The sequence below is a fragment of the Corvus hawaiiensis genome, chromosome 1 (assembly GCF_020740725.1).
Source record: "Corvus hawaiiensis isolate bCorHaw1 chromosome 1, bCorHaw1.pri.cur, whole genome shotgun sequence".
NCBI classification, from domain to species: domain Eukaryota; kingdom Metazoa; phylum Chordata; class Aves; order Passeriformes; family Corvidae; genus Corvus; species Corvus hawaiiensis.
In genome coordinates, this window is record NC_063213.1 from 4,199,672 (window position 1) to 4,224,624 (window position 24,953).

The following is a 24,953-nucleotide window of genomic DNA, read 5'->3' on the forward strand; positions in this document are numbered from 1 at the left end:
CCACAGGCAGGAGAATGCAGGGTCTGTCACAGGAGGGGATTTCAGTGTGTACAGAGTCCTTCACCTGTGCCAGATGACGCCTCTTTAATCACAGACTCACAGAATGGTTTGGGTTGGAAAGGATCTTGAAGACCCTTCAGTCCCACCCTCTGCCATGGGCAGGGACACCTTCCAGTATCCCAGGCTGCTCCAAGCCCCATCCAACCTGGCCTTAGGCACTTGCAGGGATCCAGGGGCAGCCTCAGCTGCTCTGGGCACCCTGTGCCAGGGCCTCCCCAACCTCACAGGGAAGAGTTTTTTCTTTGTATCTGTTCAGGCCTGGCTCTCTATCAGTTTAAAGCCATCCCTTCTTGTTCTGTCACTCCAGGCCCTTGTCCCAAGTCCCTCTCCAGCTCTCCTGGAGCCCCTTTAGGCTCTGGAAGGGGCTCTAAGGTCTCCCTGGAGCCTTTTCTTCTCCAGGTGAACACCCCCAGCTCTCTCAGCCTGGCTCCAGAGCAGAGGGGCTCCAGTCCTTGGAGCATCTTTGTGGCCTCTTCTGGACTCACTCCAACAGGTCCTTGCCCTTCTCCTGTTGTGGCTGTTTAAGCCACTTGAGAACTTTGGAGATGCTGGCAGAGATGGTCCACGGTCTGTGTTCAGACTTATGCATGTGTTGAAAGGTGGACTAAGATGTGCTTGGCATGGAGAGGAGCAGTGCTGATGATCCAGAGCACATCAGTAATACTTGCATTTGCTGTTTGAAGGCTGCTGCCCTGTGCTGTGGGTCACCATAACAATGTACCCTAATTCTGTCCTTGCTCACCTTCAGGATCGTGCTCTTGTCAAGTGGTGGGGCACCCAGCAGCCTTGTGAAGGGTCTCTGTGACACTGTAATTAATATTTGAGTTTCATTTATGGGATTATCAAGAAAGGAAGATTGAGTTGAAATGTTGGCAATAACAAAACTGGACTGTAAAATAAATGGTAGCACCAGGGAGCTGCTGCAGTGGGCAAGTTTCATTAAAGCTCCTGTGTCCCAGCAGAACAGGTTGGAAAATGAGCGCTGCTGGTGGTGTCAGCACAGTCACATTGCAGTGGAGAGTCTTCCTTGGAAAACCTTACAAACCCTGGCTGTGCTTCCACTCAAGTACCTGCCCACAGCATGTGCCCTGTGTTGGTGAGTGCTGCAGAGATTCAAACCACAGAAGGTGCTGGTGAAGTGATCTTTGTTTTTTGCAGTAGACACTTAGGGGAGGAGTACAGCAGGGCACAGCATATCCTTCTCGTGTTCCAACAGGATTTGATGCAGGAAAGGCAGCTGAGGGAGATCCCTAAAGGCATCACAGGTAAGGAGGCCCCACAGCTGCAGAAGCGGAAGGTGGCTCTCAGAAAGGGTGGCTGAAGTGGTGACATTTATCAGAGGTTCAGAGAGAGAGAAAGAGCAAAATCATTAAAGTCAGCAAGCTGCAGGGTGGCAAACTTCAGTAAGCACTGAGAAGTTGGAGACATGACTCAGTTCCTTCAGATGCAAGCCTGAAAGAAAAAGAGGATTTAAGATGATGTAGCAGTTTAACAGAATTTTTTATTGTGGAGACGGGCACAGGCTGTCCCAGTTCAAATGAAGCATAGAAAATACAGTAGTTCACTAACTTGATAAGTTTTTCCAGCACAAGAGGAAGGAAGGAAGCCTGCAAAAAGTCTGCCCTAGTTTCTAATAGGGATGGTTTGAGCGAGAATATTTTTGCTTCCCTGATATTTTTGGATGCTGTTTTTAATTTTTTCTTAATTAATTTTTAATGTTCTCTGTCTTGTGCTTGCCAGAACATGCACCTGGCAGTGGCTGTGGGGAAGGCAAAGTATTGGGAAAGTATTGTAGTAATGAAAGGAAGACAAAGGATTTGGTTTGGTGCTCAGGAAAGCAGGAAAGGGAAGTCACCAACTTCTGACACTGAAATATTGTATTAAATTGGGGGGAGGGAAGCTGGTATCAGTCTTTGGCTAAGACTTTAATTGGGAGCAGATGGCAAATTAAATCACTGGATGCTTAGTGGCTGGTGTGAAACTGTACAACTTCAGAACTGTGAGCTGTTACCTTTGACACCTTGGGAAGAGTAAATAATCTTCTAAAAAAAAACCCATAAGAACTAAAATAGTGCTTAGGCTGTCTTATTCATAATTTCCAATTTCAGTTTTCAGAAAGGAACACAGAAACTTGAGAAATATTGCAAGAAGCCAAGAAAGCCAATCATACCCAGCAGATTTTTCTTTTCAAAAATAAACCGTGTCACAGGGACTGAACTTATTTCTGTAACTTGGTAACATGGGGAGGGAAAACGAGTAGATTGCCACGAGCTGAAAAGAAGCTTTTTAAGAACAAACTAGAAAAATGCTGGTCTGCATATAACCTGCTGTGAAATGGATGCAGAAATCTTTGCTGATACATCAGTAGTCCAGGGCTTTCAGAGGGATGTGGCAGGTGGAATAGTGGGGTGGAGTGTCCAGGTCTGGCACTGGTCAGTCACTGATGACCTGGGCGATGCAGTGGAGGAGACTCTGAATCTGCAGGTACTGAAACAGGAGCCATGCTGGGTGTTTCCACTAAAAATAGAAAGGGACTGGATGAGCCAAACGTAAATCCTGTGTTTTTCATATTACTTAATCAGACTATTTCCAGTTTTTGTGGCATAAATCAGTGCAAAACCAGAAGATGACTGGTAGTGTTGCTAGACCTTAGAAAATCCTGAGGTATTTGTAGTAGTCAGATCTGACACGTAGCAGTAAGAAAAAAAAAGAGATATATGTCTGTTTACACATTCCAACGTGACAGCTGATTTGTAGCAATGGTGAAGTTGTCCTGCTGTACCCTGTTTTGGAAAGACTTCTCTGAGCTGCTGTGTAAGGCTTTGTCCTCTGGATTTGCTGTTGAGAGCTTTCCAAGGAGATGGGAGAAAGCCGAGTAGAAAAGCTGACCTGCAGTAAAAGGCTGAACAAATTGAGAATTTCTTCTTTTTATCCTGGGGAGGGGTATCCTGATTTTTATTTATTTATTTATCTGCCCCTGGTTTCTGTGACTGATGTGATTACAGCATTTCAGCAGTGAGTTTGCCAACAGAAATCACAGTGGTGCTGATACTGGAATAGAGGTTTTCATAGAGGAAAGATGTATTGGTGTGGTTGGCTCTACACATAGTTAATCCAGGTACAGTCACTTCCCTTCCTTTCTTCCCACCTCTTGTTGCTATTCCATTATTAACCATGACATCTGTAGCTGAACACAAAGAGTGAGGGCTTAAAAGCATCAGGTTCATACCTACCACTGGAAGCACCTTGAATCAGCAGTTCAGACAACCTGAAATAAATCACTTCAGCTGGTGCTTTAAGCAGGGCCCCTTCTTCCCTCTCTTTTCAGAGAGCACCTTTTCTCTTAGTCATATTAAATGCTTTTTGCAGAATATCTCGATTTTAGGGAGGGTGCTTTAAGCCCCCCTTGATTTGTGGTGCCCTTTGCACATCCCGTGGTATTTCCACGAGTAGCTGCTGTTCCTCAGCCAAGCACAGGCATTAGGAGAGGCATCAGCTCCTTTGGATGAAGCTCTTGACACAACAGTAAGCAGCAATTTGCTGCTGTACATCTTAAATGTTGTAGAATTATTCAGTGTAAATCCTGTAAAAGTTGTGGTGGAGTTGGCTGCTGATCCCAGTCAGCAGTTGAAGGAACGGTGAGTCTGGGATCCAAGCAATCCTGCCCCTCCAAAGTGCCATGGATGCATTTAAGCAAATTGCAGATATCTTTATGTGTGGTGTAGGAGTTTTACTCACAGTCAGTAACTGAGGAAGTGCCAGAATAATTGGAAAGGATGACAGGAAGGGTTTTTTACTCTATTTTAGGCCATGAGGTTCAGGAAGAAGGAATTGAGGAAGCTGCTGGGAGGGGACGCACATACACAAATAAAATTACAAAACACTATGTTTCAATATATGATGCTTGGTTAGTTGGGTTTTTTCCCCTGGAACGTACTGGGGTGAGCCTGGCAATGTTGCAATGGCCAAGAGATGGGGAAAGAAGGTTCACCCTTTTGGGTTGAGACGGAAACAAACTGTTCTGAGGATGGAAGGGGCTGATGGTGCAGTCCAGGGGCTGGCATGGAGCAAGCAGGCAGAGAAACTCAACAGCTTTCAGAGAAAAAGGAGATGAATTAGAGTTGTAGACGACTCCTTCCTTGTTTTCCTTCCTTGATCTGATGCTCTGGGTTCCCAGGCTGCTGTGGCCAAGCTCAATCTTCTTTCAACCACATCTTCCCCATCTTCCTCCCCATCTCCCACAAATGCTGTTGCTGCTGCTTCCCCAACCCCACAGGAGTGAAAGTGCCTGATGCGTAACACTGAAACCTGTGAATAAAGATCTCTGGACATTCCAGATTTTCTGGCCATAGTGGTGTTGCAAAGTTTGTTTGTACCTTTTAGATCTGGACTATCTGCTCTCTGTCTTGATGAATAACGTTCAGTGTGTTTGTTCAGCTGCAGGAATTTGTTAATCTTCCCTTCAGTTTGCTCCCAGAAAAAAAAAAAAAAAAAAAGAAAAAAAGATAAATAATCTCACCCTGGAGAAGTTTAGCAAAGATTGGATTGTGAGAGCTTTCCGTGCCGTTTTTTTTTTCTTTTTTTTTTTCTTTTCTGGGAGAGTACATTTGTAGTGGTAGCTGGAAGAGCAGAGAACTGAATGTGCAGGATTAAGCTTGAGGCCCCAGCTTCCTGTATAAGGGGAGAGGAGCTCACGAAGCCGCGGCAGCAGCCAAAAGGAAAAGGGTAATGGACAAACATAGGCTGTGTGGATCAGGGCGCTGCCTGCCAGCTGCTCCTAGGGGGACTTCCTGCTCTGGGACACAGGGGATGTTGGGGACAGTCACTGTCAGTGCAAAGCTGAGCACAGGAGCTGGCTGAGGGAGCTCCTCCTGGGTTTAGCAGCTCAGAAGGCAATAGGGGGTTATTTCTGAGAAGGTTTAGGTACAAGAGCTCATGGATTTTGTATTGAAGACTACAGCAGAGAGGTAGGAAAACAGAAGTTCCTGGGAAAAAAATAACACCAGGAATTCACTGGTCTTTAGTGGAAGAGCCACAGGTTTGTAGGAGCTTTTTCATGGACACTGCAAAGCCAAGCAACTTCAGTGCTGTTTCCAAACCTTGCTGGGACATCACTTCCCTTTGAAAGCTGGGTTAGAAATGTGTTTGTGACAGGGTTTACAGCTCGCTTCCACAATCTGTGATCTGGGAACAGATCAACAAACTCTGTTTGTAGATAGTTCTCTGCAGACCAGGCACAGGAGAGTCTCTGATTCCCGTGTCTTGCACCTTAAATCTGCTTTTCTTTGGGAAATGTGAAGAGCTTCCTAGAAGTCCAACCCAGAGTGAAATCTTTGAATGCCAATAGTTTAATGATAATTTTTAAAACTGTAATAAATTAAGTAAAGAAGAAAACTCTTGTTTCCTACTGTTTTGCTGTAATAATGAGCAGAGTACCCCAACTCACGTGGAACATGGTACCTTAAAGAGAAATTAGAAGCTATTTTGAAGGAGTGATTGGGGTGATGGCTGAAACCTGTAGTTGCAGCCATACATTCGAGTCCCCAACATTTCCTCCAGTCACCTTAATAAAAATAACTCTTTTGCCATTTTTCCTCTCCCATGTGGGTCTTCCTTCCACCAGGCAATGCATGGAAATCTTAGAATCATTTAGGCTGGAAAAAACCTCTAAGACCATCGAATCCAGCCATTAGTCCCTCTCTGTGCTGGGGCTGCACCGGGGATCCAGCCCTGAGCAGTGAAGGCAGTGTCTGTGCTGGTTGTATTTGTCCTTTATGCTGCAGATCATAGCATGTGTGCTCCTTTCTCAGAGGACACCTTGTCCAGTTCCTCAAAGAGTCATGAACTTGCTGCTGGCTTCCTGGAGAAGACTCTTGAAGCCTCCAGGGAGCTGAGCCCCAGCGGTGCTGCCTCCCAACGCGCCAGACGCAAACACTTAAAAATACTTCTCCCATAGCAGCACAATTGGACTCTTGCTGTCTGATTCCTGAAACATCTGGGTTCGTGCTCCACAGTTTGTTTATTTTTGTACAAGCCTGAGAAGGGATCAGGAGACTGAGGCCGTGGCAGAGCCCTCAGCCTGCGGAGTCAAGGCTTGAACAAGTGGCACGGGATTGATGCGGCTGCTGTTCTTAGAAGGACTCTCCTCTTCCTAGAAGTTTTCATCCTTACACCAGGCACTTATTTCCCTCCCTCTCCTCCCTTGCATCATTTTTGCAGCTGTTTTTTCTTGTGGGTTTGGGTTTTATTTACATCTGCTGTTAGTAACGTAGACTGTATATGCCTCCTTGAAATCGGGATTCTCCTCCGTGTACAAAAACCTGGGTTTTGTGAATGGCTGAAAAAAATCTGTTCCACTTCAGATTACAACACTGAGTTATGGAACAAAATGTCTTACACTCCTTATTGTGGATACGGTAAGGGATTATCTTTTTTTTTAATGACAGTTACAAAGCTTTACAGAATTGTTTCAGAACTGGTCTGATAAATGGTGAAATATTTTGTTGCAGCTTAATTACAGAGAACAGGAGCTTATGGTTTACCCTTATTTAAACATGCACATGAATCTTTTCGAAGTAATAGGGCAAATATAGTACTGTTTCTGGAGGCTTAAAAAGAAGATTTGTGCGCTAATATTAAATTTTTAATGTATTATTCATGAGGAAAGCCAAGCTGAAAGCTTTTTTTTCCTCCCCTCAGTGGAAATGAGCTTGAAGAATACATTATCTGTATAGAAAAAAAATGTAAAGGATTCTTGCTCTTGCTAATAGCAATGTGGTGCATGCAAGTACTGTTGGAATTTCCTCAGGGAAAACAGAATTTGGTCGAAAATAAGCTGATACAATCATTGAATAATTCATACAACATTACTGGAGTTCAATTCCTAAAATAAGTTAGGGTAATTCCAGTTAGAATGTGCTTTTTAGAATGATGGAGTGATTGTTTATTGAAGTTGCTTTGAACTCCATGTCTAAGAATTATTGCCTCTGATTTGGTTACAGGGCTGGGCTGTGTATTTTTGTTACTCGTGCCACTTTCAAGCTGTCTTTTGCAGATGTGTGCATGTGCACACCATGTATTCCTGGAGATCTCTATGTACTTTTGGGTTGTTAAGGCAGGAAGAATGTGTGTGAGCTTTGGAATTTGGAGAAACTATATAGTATTATGTAATACAATGCATCTTTTCAGTATGGAATATTTTATACCTTGTGCAGACTGATGTTTGTAATTATATTTCCTGCTGTGGTATAACTATAAACAAGATGTATAAGCCAAGTGACATCATTTTTAGTGTTCTTTTTCCTTTGTACTTTCTCATTCCTAGATCATGCTTGGTTTAGTTGCCTGAGATGACTCCAGGAAAAAAAAAAAAACAAGTTGCATGTTTAAGCAGCTCCAGAGATACATTTTTCCATTGCCTTACTACAGTCTTACAGAACAATTAGTTTATGAATAAGAAAAGTATCAGTAATTATTAATATACAAACACCACACTTATATCTTGTGGAAGGCATAACTTAAATTGTTACTCAGATGCTAAGACCTCATCTAGCAAGATTTCCTAGATATGGTTAATGTCATTTCTACACATTGGATAAAGCAGGAATATTTGCTCCCTGTGATAAGGGAATAAAGTTAGGATGTAACAAGCTAAGTGCTCCTCTAGAACCTACTATTAAATTATATGAGCACCTCTCAATTTTTAATATATATTCAGCCCCAAGGTGCTACTGAAAGGCTGTGTGTGTGCCTTACCGAAGAATAAAACTGAAGCAGAAAATGTTCGGCAGTTGGTTTTTACACAGGGTTTAAAAAATTATTCTTATGGACAAGGAACTGTTGCACAAAAACTTTGAAGCTGCTTGTCCAAAAAAATGGAAATTTGGAGCGGAGCAGAAAAGTGGATCGGGTTCTCTTTAGACTTGAACTGGTTTTCGTGGGTGGGGCTGACCTTTTTCCCTGTGTTTTGCAGGACGTACATCCTATTAAGAAGTACAATGCAGTGTTGTCTTTTGTCACTTGATCCAGAGTTTGGGAAACCTCAATTCTATGTCCCCAGCTGTCATTTGGAACAGTTAATACCTTCTGGCATTACTTGGAACTTTTGTATTGTCTTTCCTTTTGATGAGTGTCCAAAACTTGGGCTTGCAAGAGAAAATACCTGTTTGACATGTACTTGGAGCCACATTCCTTAGTATTTGCTGTGAAACTTCCAGTGGCATAAATCACAAACTGGTAGAGGAGTTGGTCCCATAAACAGAAGAACAAGAGGAATGTCTCAGATTTGTAGAACTTGCTATAAATGTTATATTTAATGTTTTCCATAAATAAGATAACCTTTGGGATTGAAGAGAAGACATAAGGTAGTGGTGGGAAGTGTAAAACCTGTGGCCAGAGAGCAGGTACAAACATCCCAGGAGTGTTGTAATCACCTTGTGGTGTTATCAGGTGGTGGTGGAAGCGTGTTTTGACATGTGGCTTGTCACAGGTATTTGGAAATTGTGCTCATCCTTCATTAAAGGAAGGGCTGAAACAGCCTCTTCAATGCTTGGGCTCAGCTGTACGACTGCACCAGCTGATTAAATAAGGCCTTTGAACAATTGAATTTCCTAAAATGAGAGAGGAAAAAACCCAAAGTTTTGTGGATAATGTGTTTGCTTAAGTGCTCAGTGGCCAGGGCATCCTCTGCCTGAGAAAACTTTCCACTTTCACCTCTGGGCGAAAGGAGGAAGGAAGAGTGTTTAAAAAAAAAACTGCTGTGAAAGCCCATCCAGAAGCTTTGCCGTGTTTGTGTAAGCTCTTCCCCTTGGGAATTGTGTTGGGTCTTTCAGTGGTCTTTCAGCTGGTACACAAAATACTTGGAGCAAATAACCTTCCATTAAATGTTCTGCCGTCAGAACTTTCTGTATGGTGGCACTTTTCTTGCAGCACCTCATGGAGACCTCACAGGGTTCCTCAGGAATCCTGGAAGCTGGGGTACACCTGAGAGGGGCAGGAGACTGTGTTTGGTGTCCAGAGTTCCTAGTTCAGCCTTGCTGAGGAACCTCATGTTAAGCCCTAGTGCCATGTTTGCTTTTGTTATGAACAACATTTTCCATTTGTGTTTTGGTTATGCAGATCAGTGGTGTGGAGTGGTCAGGAAATAGTAGCATTGGGCACAGAAGCAGAAGGATTAAATGAAGGGGTTATTTTGCAGCATTTTTGGGATAAGCAAGTTTTGCTGGACTGTTCCTGGTCTTGGCCAATTCCAGTGACTTACAGGAAGGACCGAAGCAGTGGTGTGGGGGATGGTGATCTTTCCCTTAACTGTAAATGTTTGCAATATAAACAGCTCAGCTGTTCATCAGGGGTTCCCAGGGGAGAGAACAAAAACAATATTGGCATATTTAGGGTGGGTTCTAGTGTAGACAAATCAGATGCATTGTGCCCTACAAGTGCTTATCAGCTTGGCTTTGTGAGCTCTGCTGTGGTCAGCTGGGCTGGTGGCCAAGCTGCCAGGACATTCTGTGAGGAGAATACAGAAACTACTTGGGAGCTATAATGATGTAGTTAAAACAAGAAAATAAAGCCATTTCTTTAAAATGTCAAGACCCATTGCTACTCAGAGACTTCCCCCCACCAGCTGGCCAGGTCTTGGCAGGAGTTTTTTGGCAGTGAGTGTCTCAAACACACTGGACCTTACTTTGTTTATTTTGTAGGGCTGGAATTCCTTGCGTGTGTGGGGACCCGTGGGAGGGGACTCAGGCCTTGATTTCTGCTCACATGTCACTGGAGTACAGTTCTTCAGCAGAAAGAATGTCTCTGCTGCATTGCAAGACTTACATCCAGATTTCTACTCTTGATATTTGTTGAATTTTGGTCTGGGAAAATCCTGTTGGGTCATGGATTTCACAGAATCCCAGAATGGGTTGGGCTAGAAGGGGCGTTAAAGATCATCCAGTTCTACCTCCCATGCCATGGGCTGGGGCACCTTCCACAAGATCAGGTTGCTCCAAGCCCCATCCAACACTTCCAGGGCCGTGGACGCTTCCAGGGAGGAGGCATTCACTGCTTCCTTGAGCAACCTGTGCCAGTGTCTCCCTTTTCTCTTTTTCTGTCACCAGGAGAAATAAGATCTAAGACAGGCCCTAATGAAGCCAATAATGCAGCTATTTGTCCTCATTTTGGTTATGTAGGAGCGGGAGAGGTGCCAAATATTTATCTTGCTTTGCAGCAGGCGTGCCAGTGCATACAGAGCTTTCCTGCTGCAGCTCTGTAGAGCTTTGGGAGATCAATTCAAATGCAGAGTCTGTTTAGATTTGAGTAATTCATTGAATGTGCTGGGGCTGGGCAGAAGGAGCCAAGTGGGCTCTGCCCAAACTGATAGCACTCAGCCAGCAGCCAGAAAAAAGCCTTTCAGATTGCTTGTGCTGTGGTATGGTACAGAACATAATATCATTATTTGTGCCAAAAGGGATTTTTAAAGCTGTCAGGATAAACAACACAGCCAGCTGTGCAGGTGTGACCGTCTTAGGCGCTGCTTTTCTTAGTGCAGGTTTGCTGTGCACAGCTCAGGGGGTCCCGGAGGCGCACAGAGGGTTTTCGGTTAGAAATTGTTGGTTTTGTGCCCCTCTTCCCCTCAGTGTGAGTTAAAACCCGCATGGCAGGGGGTTGTTGGGTGAACACCTGCATGTGGGGTCAGTGCAGACACCTGAACTGCAGAGGGGCAGAGGCTGAGGTAGTGAGAGCAGCATGGGGAGCAGGAAGTAGTTGAAGAGGAGCAATGCTGGGTGTGGACGCGGGCTGGGGCTCCCTCAGCTTGGAGCTTGTTATTGCTGAGAGAGGAGAAGGAGCAAAAACTCGGGATGGCTGTCTAAGTGCTTGAGTATATATGTAAGTATAGACTTAATATGATTTAGCATTTATGGGTCCTTATGCCTGGGGTTTCCCATCTGAGCTAAGTGCAGTAAATGTGCTGGATCCATCGTCGGCTCAGGCCTCCTGCCTCAGCTCATCTGCTGCTTCTCTGCCCTGAGCCAAAGGGAGACCTCTGCTATTAAAAGTGCTGGTGGTAAGGCAAGACTTCTGCCTCCCGAAGAGATGAAAAGTGCTCTGCAAGACCTGGCTTCTTTTACCTCTGAGAACAACAGGACTGTAAGATCTCTCACCCCATCCCCAGAAGTATCCAAGGCCAGGTTGGGGACGGGGCTTGGAGCAGCCTGGAATAGTGGGAGGTGTCCCTGGCGATGGCAGGGAGTGGAATAAGTTGATCTTTAAAGGCCACTTCCAACCCAAACCATTCTAGGCTTCTATGATCTGTGCAATGCAAATGGTGAAAATCTGGCTCTTTTATGCCAAGAAAGAAAAGGATGCAAAGCAGTGGGGATAGTATTGCATCATTATGTACTGAGTACACAGCTCACGCTTGCCTCTGCATCAGTGCTGGAGGAAAACAGCAGGGGTTTTTTGCCAGATTGGGCAGAGACCAGCTGATCAGAAGTGTTCTGCATAAACAGCCTGGGCAGGAATGTAGGCTAAGAGAGGCTGGGGCTTGGGCAAGATGCAAAATGAGAATAATTTCTCTTTCCTCATGCCTGGGTTCTCTCTTAAAATTAGCACAAAGGCACATGCTGAAGAGTAAGCTAGGGAAGAGTTTCAGCTTTGTTAATGGGCTCAGATGCAATTTTTTTTACCTCTTTTTAGTCTACCTTTGACAAGGTCAGTATGTGGCCTTTGGGGATAGCAGGAGTGGGGTCTGTAGAATGAATCCACATAGTTAAAATTACCATCATTTTTGCTCCAGTAAGCAGCAAAAAATTACTGGTTTTGTTGGGTTTTTTTTCCCTCTAATATAATTAAGGAAACAGTTTATTTTTAATGCTTCTAAACTTGTAGTCCTGAAGACACTGGTTATTTAATATCCTCAGTTATACAGCACTCAGTTATTCATGCTTTCTCATGACTGTGAAATAGCAAGTGGGCTGCTCTCAGTGTTACAGGATTGTCAGGAGTTGAAGCATGGGCATTCAATCTTGTGCATTCCTTTAGTACAAAGTTTAGGATATTTCAAATAGGTCAGAAGTACTCGACATTGTGGGTATTTGGAGAGGCAATTAAACATGTCTGCAGCTGTTCCAACCTGCAGCTGAATTGTCAGCTTGGTCGAGGCATCTGAGTGCTTGTTTAAGACACCAAAACGCTTTTTAAAAATTCCCCTCCTGTTAATAAGAATAATAAAAAAATAATGTTTCTTACTAGCTGAATTTCTCAACAGGCAATAAACTGTGGCTTTGTTTTAGGAAGGAATTGCTGGAAGTTCATCAAGTTTCACTGCTTTTATTTTTTGTCAAAACTGTAGACACTTTATCGTACAAAGCTTGCAGTTTCCTGTATCTTTTGTTTCATTCTTAATCTAGTTTTAGCTTTCTGATTATCGTATTTCCAGGTGGGAATGTGCGTCTTTTAATGGTCTGGGAATGTTTAATGGATAAAATACTCATGACTCCGGAGTAAAAGGTCAGAAGAGATAGGATTGAATATTTTCTAGCTTATTTCTTGGGATCAGTTGAAAACACAGTTAATATTAAAAAAAAAGGAGTTTGAAAAGTGAAGGAGAGATGCAGCACCAGGACAATGCGAGATATATTAGCAAATTATTAATGAGACTTTGCAACGTGCTTCTGTGGGGGTTTTTTCCTTACTTCTTTACTTAGTGTGTAACAATAGATGCTCTGTTACAGCTTCAATTTTTTGTCAGAGATACCTGGCAGAGCTGCTGTTCTGCAGGTGACACTTCAATTGAACTGAAAACCCACAGTGGTTGATACTGTAATTACTTTAGATCTAAAATAGTTACAGAAGATGTGTAGGTTTTACTGAAAACGTAAATTGATCAAAATTCCCTCCAGCTTAACTGGTGAGGGCGGATTCAGCAGATAGAAAAAGAAAGCAGCAAATAAAATTGCATTTTTCTCTCTGTGATAGGCACTTGTATTACATATCTATAAATATTGTAATTATTTTTAAAAAAGAATTTATGAAGAGTAATCCAAGATTGGATAAAATCTGCTGCATGAAAGCTAAAGCTGGAGAAGAAATTACCTTGGCAACAGTTTCTCCACGTGAGATTCTGTCCCAGCAGATTCACTCCAGTGTAACCCAGACCTCTTCTTGAGAAATCCCTGCAACAAATAAGTTTATAATCAAAATCTGATGTTTTTATTTTGCTCCCAGAAGGGCTGGATTCAAGTAACCTGCTAAGTGATACTTGTCGTATGATGCCTGTAAATTGATTTTAAGAGCATTTTTAGTTAGAAACAGCTGTTCCTTTTAGATTCTATTAATGACTGAAGCTCAGATAATGCACTGATTCAGAGAAAGTTTCCTCTTCCAGATGAGTGGGATTTCTCTTTATTTCTTTGTATCTGGGTTTCATAATACAGAGAAATTTGAGGAGGGGCAGGGAGGAATGGAGCAGAACAGCAGTCACACCAAATAAATCTACATCTCTGTTAAGTCAGTGTCTTTTTGAAGCTAAGCCACCTCTCTTCTTCTTCCAAAGAAGCAAGGTAAATATTTCATAAATGGTCACATGTTGTTCCCTACTCCATTAAGAATCTCTTCCAGAACTTGCATGATGTAAATGGCTTTGGTTCTGTAGAATGTGTTACCAGAAGCAGCTTGATTTCAGATGTGTATTTTCTCACAGGGTGAATGTTTCATGAGACCTGCACTCAATATCCACAAAATACCAACGGGTTGGTAGAAAGAAACGGGGTTTAGAAAGAGAAATCAAAGGAACTGCAGAAAAGGTGTCCCAGTTTGATTTTTTGCTATTAGGGATGTATCTTTTGGGGAGCAAACTTTGGATGAGTGAATTTCCCTGGCAGGAATTAGACTTGTAGCCTGTCCCAAAAATATCCCCAGGGAGTGAATGAAAAATTCCTAAGGCAAAATGGAGAAACAAAACTTTTTCTTTGCAGAGGAGCACCCTTTAACATATTTTTGCAAGATGAATTTGTTAGAGAAGAGCTGTTCCTAGGAAAGAGAGAAGAAAGCTTGCAAAAATAGACTAATGCTTTGGATTTGATGTCTTGCTGAAGTATTTGCTGCAAAAAGTACCCTAGAGAATGTTGCTGTCTCTATGGGAACATCTTTGGGCTATATTTAGGAAAATTAAATTAAGCTTATTCTCCTCAGATGAGCAAGGTTTTGATAAGGCTTTGGTTGGAGGTGTAGTGGTATTTTTGGGGGGAAAAAGTAGAGGAATTTCTTCCACCTTTGGGTTTAGTGAACCACTTGTCTTACACTTTTCAAGTCAAAAAAAAGAACTAAAAGTGTCACTTATATTTAAGGCAATCTCTGTGTGGCAGGACGGAAGAAGAAGCTCAGCTTAATTTCACAACCCCAGGCTATGAATTTGGTCATTGGGGGGAAAGAAAACCCAATAAAATCCTTATAAAGATCAGTTTATTAAACTGAACAGATTTGATAAGGAAATGAGCTGATTATAGATGCAATGTCCAGCAGTATTCTTTAGGTTTGGATCTCTCCTTGTCTTGAAAAATCAATGATTGGGTAAAAGCTGTGTGGCAGGTGGGTAACTTGGTGTTTTACACACTGTGTGGTGCCTGTGGAGCACAGAAAAAGAGGTTTTTTTACAGCTCTTCACTAACTTCATACTAATTTCATGGCATAAATTCTTCAGGCAAACACGGTCTGGGGCTACAGAGGCCGTGTGTGCGTGTCCGTGCCACGTGCGAGTGTGCATCCATCTGTCCCTTCATACCCTGTGCAATAAGAAAACACTCTCCCAAAGGGCTTTTCTTTAGCTTGTTTATCCCTCTTTCTTGTTCAATCAGCATTGGTTCCAAGACTTCTTTTAGCATTATTATTACTATTATTATGCCAGCTGTGAGTTAAATTAATGTGTGGGGGTAGCAGTTACTGCCTGGGTTGTGTGACGGCTCCAGGTGCCACCCGTTGCTTGCCTGTTCCTGCTTTTTCCCTGTGTTTGAGCTGCTTGGGATGGAGCAAGTTGTTCTTCCCTGCCTTTCCCACCATGTCCCACGCAAGCAGAACCCGGAGCAGAGCGGATGCTGTACATTTTTCTGCTCTATAAACACGTGCTTGTTTACATTTGCTTCCCTGCTGTTCCGACTCAGATCCTCTCCCGATGCCAGGGGGGATCAGCCCTCACTGACAAACACGGAGATCCAGCCATTTTGACCCCGTGTGCTGCTCCTGTTCCCATTTGTTTCTCCTCTGTCTTCCTTACCAAGTATTTAACAAATTATGGTTGAATATTTTCCAGAATTTTTTTTTTCAACGAGGCCAACCTTGGAGTGATTCGAAATTGAGTTAGTCAACGAAGTTGAGATACACAAACATCTGATCTGGTTACTGTGTGTTACTGATGGTGGAAAACAAACTTAAGTGCTGAGTAAAATGGGAATAAAACAATCCCTTTTATTGTAAGCTGCTACTAATATTTGGCAAACCCTTCTCAAGCAAAACCCTCTGCCGTGGGTGCAGCAGCTCATGGAACCTCAGCGCTGCAGATTTTGCAGCTTTAAACTCCCAGGTCTTTGCTGATCCAGCTTCACCAAACCGTGATGTTGCACCAACATCGCAAATACATCAAATTCTCTTTATCAGCAGAAAAGGCTGGGTTGGATCCACAGGCTACATCTGCTGGTGAACTTTGTGCAGTGTATTTTTTTTCTCTGTCTCTCTCTTTTACTAGAAGAAAGGTTTGTTTGTTGGCGGCTGCTCGGGGCGGGACAGGAATGTAATGCATGCACAGACTGCGCAGTATTTCCTGTTGAACTGCCGCTCCAAACCTCGGCGCTGGGAAAATATCCAGATCCAGCAGCTCCAGCCTTGCTCAAACAGCAAAGAAGTGCTGCAGAGTCCAAAATGCTTTGTTTTTCACAGAAAATGCCATTTTTTAAAGTGAACTGTCATGGTGTGCCGGTGCCGTGAATGTATCAGTCTGTGGCTGTTGCTCTGTAATATTTATAGATTATTGCACTGAGACAAAACACTTGAAGCACAAAACACTACGGGGACAGAGAGATGGCTCCATAATGCCACTGTAGAAAGTTCTGTTTATTTTGTATCATAATACATCTCCATAGCATTGCTTGCATACTTCAGTTAGCTTGGTTTACCACCCAGTTACAAACCATGGCAATCTTGTGGCACTGCTACTTTCTCATTATTTGCTGTATTTTATTTTGCCCTTAAACTGGTTGGAAGCATTGCTTTTGCATTGCATGAATTTCGCTCCAGGAATGAAAGATTTCAAGGCAAAAAGCTTGGAGTTGAATCAGTTTGGCCAGGTAGCACTGAACTCCAGTGCTGCAAACCCGCCCTTGAGTGTAGTGTCAAAGTGAGATGAGGGCGTTATTTCTTTTCATTTTTTGTCTTTTTTTCTTAAATGGTTCTGGTCCTTTGTACCGATGTTTCAGACTATCAGCTGATGGAAGGGTGATTGTGGGGTGTGGCTGCTTACTTATTTACTTATTTTATTTAATCATTTACTTATTTTTTTAAGCAGATGTGTATTTTGAGCATGTGTATTCCCAGACTCTTCTGGAACCTATGAAGTGCTATCACTCTTCTTAAAAAAAAGGCAAAAAATACTAGGAAAAGATTTGACTGTGAACTGTGTATGTTTGCATGTATGCATTAGAAAATTCGGTATATTCTTGTAGCCCTTTTTTTGTGTGTTCAGTAGTTATTCAGCCCTGTGTGAAAAGGAGGTGAGTGTGCACAGGTAATCCTTGAAGACTGGGGCACATCCATCCTGGGTGCTCCAAGGAGAACACAGACAAGGCTGTCCAGCTATTTACATAAAAGCCAAAGGTACAGCAGCTCCCTGGCTCATCTTGCTGGGGGAGTTACTGGAGGCGAGCATCTCCTAACTTCTCCTTTGTATTCCCATCCATCTTCTGTCCCAGTGGCTGTTCCAGTGGCAAGCAATACAGGCACAAAAATGAAAGTGCTGCTTGTTAATTAGTTCCTTCCTGGATTACAGGAGCCCTACTTTTCAGTCCTTTGGAGATACAGATCTACACATGCTGCTTCTCAGAATTGGAAGTGGTCTCAGTGTAGCCCTGTCAGCTTGTCAGGCACTGGAGCAGGGGAGGAGGCGGCCAAAATCTGCGCTGTTTAATTCGAGCTTGAAGGTATTTTGCTCAGAACATGGTTCAGCAGGTTAATTGGGTTCTTAAATCAGTATTTAACTTTTCAGCTTCACTCTGAAATGCAGATGCCCCAGAAGCCGTGGATCTGCCTTCAGTCTTCGGGCTGAGTAAATGCCAGAGTTGGGCTCTGACAGATGCATGTATGTTTACATGATCTTGCCTAGTAGCAGCTCTCCTCACTTCTGGAATACTGTAGAAGATGTTTAAGTCATGGCTTATATGAGAAGCTGACACATATATGAAGGTTGTACCATCATATGTATGTGTCCAGCCAAACCGCAGCACGCAGGCTGAAGTGTAGCAACAGCTTTAAGGGTTTGGAGTTTGCCTTGAGATCCATCAGGTTCTTGTCCTGTTCTGAGCCTTTTCATGGCTTCTTATCCCTCCTTGTCGTTTAAGAGGCTTTTGTGTGCAATTGGTGTTTTTAACATTTACTGGCTACATTTCATGAAGCGTCACAGCCCGTACAGAGACAGCAGTGCTGAGTTCTCAGTCGTGTCTTCTGAAAGTGACTTCAAAATTTCACCACCTTTGATCCTTAAAATATGAGCATGCAAAACCAAGAGCAGGTATTTAATCCACCCAGATTTGAGGCCTGTAATAAATAATTTATGTAAGGCAAAATAAGGGGGTGTTTTTAGCTTTAAGCTACTGCAACAGGAACATTTCCAAAGCTTTCTTTGGTTAGGTAGAGGTCTTTGTACAGCTTTAGCTGAATTGATGGATGAATTAGCATCCATCCTGATGATTTTTGTTCTAGGTACTGTGTGAAATTTTATTTTTGAGGACTTCTGGAGGTACAGAAATGAAACTGTAGTGTTTTGATACCCACTAGAAAACTTGTCTTAGAATGGGATAAGCTGTTCTTCTGTCATCATTTCATTTAACGTTCAGGCGCAACTCATGAGCTTGTTTTCCAAAACATCATGGAATGATTTACTAAGAGTAGTGTTCAGTTTTTTCCTAAAATTCCCTAAAAGCTCCTAAATCATATTGATATTTTTTTCAGATCAAAGTGCACTGACCTAAAGAAATTATCTCAAAAATAAAAATAAGTTACTCGGTTATTTTTCCCTCATGTCCCCACCTGCCTTACATATTCAAGCTTTTTTTCTTGCTCATAACTTCCATCCAGAGCAAACTACTAATGGAATGCCTGGGAAACAGGTTGGTGGAGAAGGAGAGTCAAATGCTTTGGAAAGATTTTTATTTCACTAAACTAGTCTGGGATCCTTCCCTTCAAAGTAATAATTTCAGTGGAAAACCCAGAACCTTACTTTTTTTTAATTGTGTTGCTGGGGGAAGAAGAGTTGCCAGTTTCAGTTGAAATTAAGGTAATTCTGGGATATAATATGCTGAATTTAAGCAGAGCAAGTTGCTTGGGCTATACATGTTTGAAGGTTAAACCAGTTGTGGGTGGTTGTTTCAGGTATTGTGACAGTGCTTTTATTGCTATATTTTCTGCAGAGTTTACATGAGAGGTGAAACCTTTCAATGATAAACTGCAAATGGCATTTTAAAACTAAAGGTACGAGAGCACCACATGCAGATCTGGCACTAAGGGTTGTAAAACAATTTCTGTCCTGGTTAGTACATCACAAAAAGAGGAGCTGTATCAGCAAGTTGATGGTTTTCTCCTTAACTGTTTCCATCTTGAGGCGTGTGGGATATAAAATTTCATTTTTCTGAGAAGATCAGATACAGCCTTTTACAAAGTTGGAGAAATTAGACATTTCTAATCATGTATAGATTTTAAAACTGCTTCCTTTGAAGAAAGGCTTTGTTTAATATCACTTAATTCTGACTCGCCTCTTTCCGTCCTGTGTTACAAACTAACTTGTGGTGAGAGCTCCCCATACCCAGATGTTCATTTTATTCATTTAGTGAGCTCATCTGTAAGCGAGGAAGTCTCTTCATTATCCAGTTTCATATTATTTGGGAGAACTGGATATTGCATTCATTTAATTAGGAAAAATTCAGCGGTAATTAGCTTGTTCCTGGCTGCAGAGGAATGGGCTTGGAGCCTTCCAGTCATCCCGAGGTAGCTTCCTGCAGCAGCGAGGGGTTTGTGGTACTGTGGCTGCACAAGAATCTGCTTTTGTAATTTCACATCTCTACAGCGAGATCTGATGGGGAAAGCCCTCAACTAAACTTTTTTAGAGTACAGTACATGAGGGAAAAAGCTTTTTTTTTTTTTTTTTTTTTTACTGTGTAACTTGTGCTGTTGCTGGAACTGTCCTGGTGGGAGAGCAGCACAACCCTTCTGCCTTCCAGAGGAAGCTGTGTGTGAAAGGAGCTTGGAGAAGATGCTGTAGATTACTTCTATTAGCACCTCTTGTATTAATTTCTGCTATAACATTTGTGTTATTGTACCTGTGTGTGTTAATACTTGGGGTTTGTTGTGGACTTTTTCTCCCTGTTCTCTTGTAAACCACCCAGTACGGCTCCATACCTCCCATTTAAGCTTATGTGACTGCAGGAATTTATTTTAAAACTTGGCCTTTATCTTTCCTTGAGCCCCTCCCCAGTGCTGTGGGTTTGTTAGGACTTGCCAGAAGACTTCCATAAGCACGGTTCTGGGACTGTCTTTGGATTCCAGACAATTCAGGGATTAACATACCCTCAAACAATGGGTGGCACACGGGTCATGGGTAGTGAGGCTTGTCCTTAGAAATGGCATCTGGAAATTACAGGAGAGACCCTAAACTGGGGCCAGTCTGCACCAGAGTTACTTCCCTTCTAGACAGAAACCACTGTGCTCCTGTTTCTGACCCTGGCTGTAAATAACATTTTACAAATTCAGGTAATTTGACAAAAGTGCTTCACTGAAGGCTCTTGCAGACCTCCAGGAGATCCGTGGCAAAGCAGTGGGGGATCTGTGCACTCTGCTCTTCAGTGCAGCCTTAAACCATATGGAAAAGGAAATAAAGTAATCAAAATTAGTGAAGGAAAAGGTTATTTGTTAGTGCATGTAAATAGATGGGTGCGTATATCTGTGCATCTGTATATAGATTTAAAACCTAACTGTGAAAAGTTGTAGGAAGGCAGCATGACTTTGAATGACTGGCCCTTAAAATAGCAGATGGAATTAAATGTAGATACATGTGACATTTTCTGCATGGGAAGATACAAGAATTCCTCATTTATATTTGCAGCAATGCCTGAAATCCCTACTAATGAAGAGATCTTGGTGGTACAATCAGATCTGAAAAATCACATTAGCCCAATGCACACTTGTTGCAAACCTCAAGTAAGATATTAGGAATTATTAGAAAAGCAAGAGAACAAAGCATTGCGTGGGTGTTTAAATTCATGGTGGGATTTCTTCCTTTCATCCTGGATGTTGTGTGTGCTTCCAGTCCCTCTCTTCCTGCTTCAAAAATACAAATTAGGGACTGCAGGAAGGTAAGAAACAAGGATGCTCAGAGTTCTGAAGCAGCTGAGCTCTTGTCTGAGCTGTGGACCTTCCTGCTACACAATACTTTGGGCTCTAAAAGTTGGTGTAGGTTCAGAAAGTGGGGCAAAGCCATGAAAGAGGAATTTGTGGAGGATTATTGCACACATATTTGGTGTGTTCAGGTGGGGAGGTCCTTAAACTGCACTTGGAGGGAACCTGGGGTGGTGGGAGGGAAAGCACCTCTCCAGGCTCACCCTGATCCTTTCTTCACCCCTCCTGCAGGCACCTGCTGCTCTGTTTTCTCTGCTTTCACAGAGAACGTATTTTCATCTTGTGGAGTTGTTCTGCCTGGGCTTTTTTGGGACACGGTGTTGAGGTGTTCCATGTGCAGGGTTTGAGATGTAAAATGTCACTGAAAGTGTCCTCAGCATTCAGTGTGGTGGGGTAATGATGGCTTATTGTGTCTGGGGAGGGTGTAGGAAATCAGCTCCAGAAACTGAGGTTGTAACTTTCAAAAGGTGGAGGAGAGGAAAGAAAATGTTCCTTAAATTCCATGTGCTGGATGTTGCAGTTTTGATAACTCACTTTACCCTTACAGTATCATTACTGCCTGGTCTCACCTATGAGCTTTTAAGGAATGCCGGACTTTGTCCTCAGCAGTTCTTTCTCTTTAAAATTTGCTGCCATCCAGAGTACCTAAATTTGTGTTAGTCATTCAACATCAGTGCTTCTTTGCACCTTTATAGTTGTTCTAGTGGTGCTGTCACTGCTTCAAGGAAAGCAAATCCAGCAAACAGTGCACGGATTGCAGGTGGTTCAGGGTAACTAAGGAAGGAGAAACTATTTTCCATGATGCACAGCACTGTCAGGTTGCTAAACATGAGCTAACGGGTGCAAATATTTTCTATATATGCAGTATTTGTATTTTAATGTAGCACAGCACATAAAGCCGCCTGAGAACTTCTGTTCCTTACTGCATCCAAAATTATCATGTATTACGTCACTGTAAAGCCTCTATAATAGCTTTATAAAATCCCTTTGAAACAACATCTAAATTAGTAGAAAGACCTGTTTGAAACTGCACTGTGTTATGAATGGCAGAATTGTCAAGACTAAAAACCAAGATTAAAATCCAATGAAGGATTATTTTTCCTAGTAAAATGCTTCAGTAAGTGAAAGGGAGTGGCCAGATTTCGAGCATATGCTTGGATCCAAGTGTTCTTAGAAGGTTTGGACCAATCAGTATTTTTTGTCTAGAGATTTTTGAACGTTTATTTAGAAAATTTACTGTCTCTTTCTATAGTAAGTAGAGAAGATACAAATATTAGTTCTGAAATGGTTTTGGTGTTCCATTGATCTCTTGTGCTGAGGCTGTGAGGAATTTAAACAGCCTGCTGTAATTGATACCTGCATTCAAATGAGATAATTTGCCCTCATATTTTTAAGTAGAGGCTGAAATCAAACAAGAAATTATTAGGAAGGTTTCTGTGGCAGTAGCTGTAGGCAGCAGGACACGCAGCATTGTTCCTCCCGTTCTAATTTCAGCATATTTCAATTTTTAATGTCGGAAAGGAGTTCTCCTTGCCAGGGTTATATTGCAACTAACTTGCTTGTGCTTGCAATACCATTTTTTCTGAGTGCTTTGAAAATGTCCTTCCCAACTGCCCAGGTATCCTTTGGGGATTTCTAAAACTGTATTGTTGCAAATAGAGTATGACATTTTGAGAATGAGTCTTTTACTGTAACTTGTAGCACTGGTGGCCAGAGTTCTACATGTGTTTTGTGTTTAACTGGAGTATTGATAAGTGGTGTTGGATTGGTTTCAGTTTACAGATGTCTTTTAAAGTAATGAAATACTTCCTTGAGCACACAAATCTCTGCACAGTTCTGACTTTATCCTGCTGAGTACTTTTTAAATTGGTGGAAGTCTATAAAACCCGTTTAGTTTTTGATATTGGTACACTTTGCTCTTAGTAGCAATTAATAACTGAACCTGGGCAGTGATTACTGCCTTAAAGTGGAAAAGTATTTTGGCAAATATGGAAATCATAGAATCCTAAAATAATTTAGGTTGGAAGGGACCTTAAATATCATCCAGTTTCAACCCCCTGCCATGGGCAGGGACACCTTCCACTATCCCAGGTTGTTCCGAGCCCCATCCAGCCTGGCCTTGGACACTTCCAGGGAAGGGGCATTCCCTGCTTTTCCATCTTTCTTGTCAAAGCACACGTGGGGACCTGCACACCTTCAGAGCAAGATGGAATCCCCTCAGGTCTTCCAGGGAGATCTGTTCCATTCCACGCACAACCCTTCTTCCACTGAAATTTTCTTTATATATTAATAATTGTGTTGCTTGTACTTCTGTAGCCGATCTCCTTGATTGCACTGTCAGGAGGAAGGTGGATGTGTGTGGAAGTTCCTTAATAATCTGTGAGGGGAAGAAAGATGGGGAATCAAATTTTGATGTCCGTGATGGGACTTACTAAGAATTTCACTTACCTGTAGCTTTGGAATGAGGAAGTGTTTGGTTTCCTATCCGACATAGGAAACAAATAGTTCTAAATAAGCATTATCTAGAAGCATGACAATGGATCATTAAAATAGTTAGTGAACAAATCAAGTATTACTTAAAACATTCTAAACCTTTTCTCCAGCTCTTTTATTTTATTCTTTTTTATTTTAACGTGTGTTCAAGAGGTTTTTTTTTTTGGGAAATCCCTGGATGTCTTTCATGCATTTCTTTTCTCTAAACTATTGCTTTTAACTACAGTTTTCATTCTTTAGAAATGCTACGCTTGCTTTCATTCAGCTGTATGTAATTTTTTACCATTTTAGGGTTATTTTTATCCCGGTAGACCAATAAGTAAGTTGAAAATCAAGGCCAGGGCTCTTGTTTCCTGAGTACCACCCTTGTTCCTGCAGCCTCTATGCTGTGTGTCTTTGGTCCTCCAGCAATGCTGTCAAACAGTAACAAGAGGAAACTCAGAAACGTCTCAGAGCTTTTCCTGACCCTTGCAGGACTTTCACATGTTCCACACGTGATTGTGTAGCTGTGTAGAAACTCTACAGTAGGAATTTAGTGCGTCTCTGGTGTTTAGATCTCTTTGCTTCCTCAGTCCAGAGACACATTTTAGCAGCGAGTTATTTTGTGTAATTACAGTATTCACCTTGGATGTTACTTGGAAAATTCTCTGTGTTGTCTCAGTGTGATTATGCAGTTCCAGGTTGTCGCTGTATGAGTCTGACAAGGGAGAAAATGAGTCGAAACAGAAGAAAAGGGGTCTCAATATGCTGGAAAATCTGTGTAATCTTAACACTTGATAAAGATTTCCAAGTATAACAACCATACATCTTCAGTTGTTGTGGTCTGGAAAACCAGGTCTGTACCACATGAATTTATTTTTCTGCTGTGTGTTTTTTTTCTTTCCCCAGTGTCCCAATGTAATATCAGCTTGAAGAAGCAGAGGAGTCGAAGTATCTTTAGCACCTTATTCTGCTGCTTTCGTGACTACAATGTTGAGCCACCATCTACCAACAGCACCAGTGCTCTGCCTCCTTTGGTGGAGGAGAATGGAGGACTTCAGAAGGTCAGGATTTTGTCCTGTTTTGCTGTCTTGTGGGTCTTTTGTAAGTGAGGCTTAATTCTGCTTCCAAAGTTCTGTCCTAACAGGTTTCCCTCATGGGGAACAGCTGTGAGTTACAGAAAGAATTACTGGTTTGGTGGTGGATTGCTAATACTGTCTATTCATCTGTAATACAAAACTAATATTTCTTTTATGAGTGTTGGCACTGTACATTTTATAAGCAACCAACGTTTAAAACCTGATTAAGACATTTAAAAAAAATGGAGACTTCCCATAAAATTTCAGCTGCTGAGTTGTCTCCAGCTTTGGTTCCCTTTCCTGATTACAGGAACGTTAAAATGTGTTCCACTGGAGCATAGTGGAGCCTTCTGGATTTCACTTTAAATGGTTTTTAGTGACATAAAAACAAATCAAAAGAACTGCTATTATTTGGACCTTTTTTCCTAAGCAGTCCACTTCTTTTTAGTACATGCTGAGTCCAGACATAGCAGCTTTTGGCCATTTTTCCAGGTTATTAAGTTTCATTTAATGAGTCAAATGAATGGATAGAGATTTTAGGTACAAATACAAATAGAATACAAACATTACAACACAAATTAGTATGTTCTCTATAAATCTGGTAACACTGAGAGCATTTGTGTTAAGACCTGAAGAAGTTCAGTTCAATATGGCAAACATAGGAATGCCAAGTTTTCCATACAGTTTCCACGCCTTTGAGATGGC

The 24,953-nt window shown here is 42.1% G+C and overlaps 1 protein-coding gene across 7 annotated transcripts in view; it reads left to right on the forward strand.

The window, feature by feature from the left end:
* Window positions 1-24,953, forward strand: part of CTDSPL (CTD small phosphatase like) — an 80,924-nt gene that overhangs the window by 22,839 nt on the left and 33,132 nt on the right. For 6 of the 7 annotated variants that reach the window (XM_048317447.1, XM_048317538.1, XM_048317059.1 and 3 more), the window contains exon 2: window positions 24,079-24,233. In XM_048317447.1, coding sequence (XP_048173404.1) covers window positions 24,079-24,233 — 155 coding nt within the window. Of the gene's footprint in view, window positions 1-6,323; window positions 6,477-24,078; window positions 24,234-24,953 lie in introns of those variants that run through there. The other variant, XM_048317203.1, reaches the window with a different exon arrangement.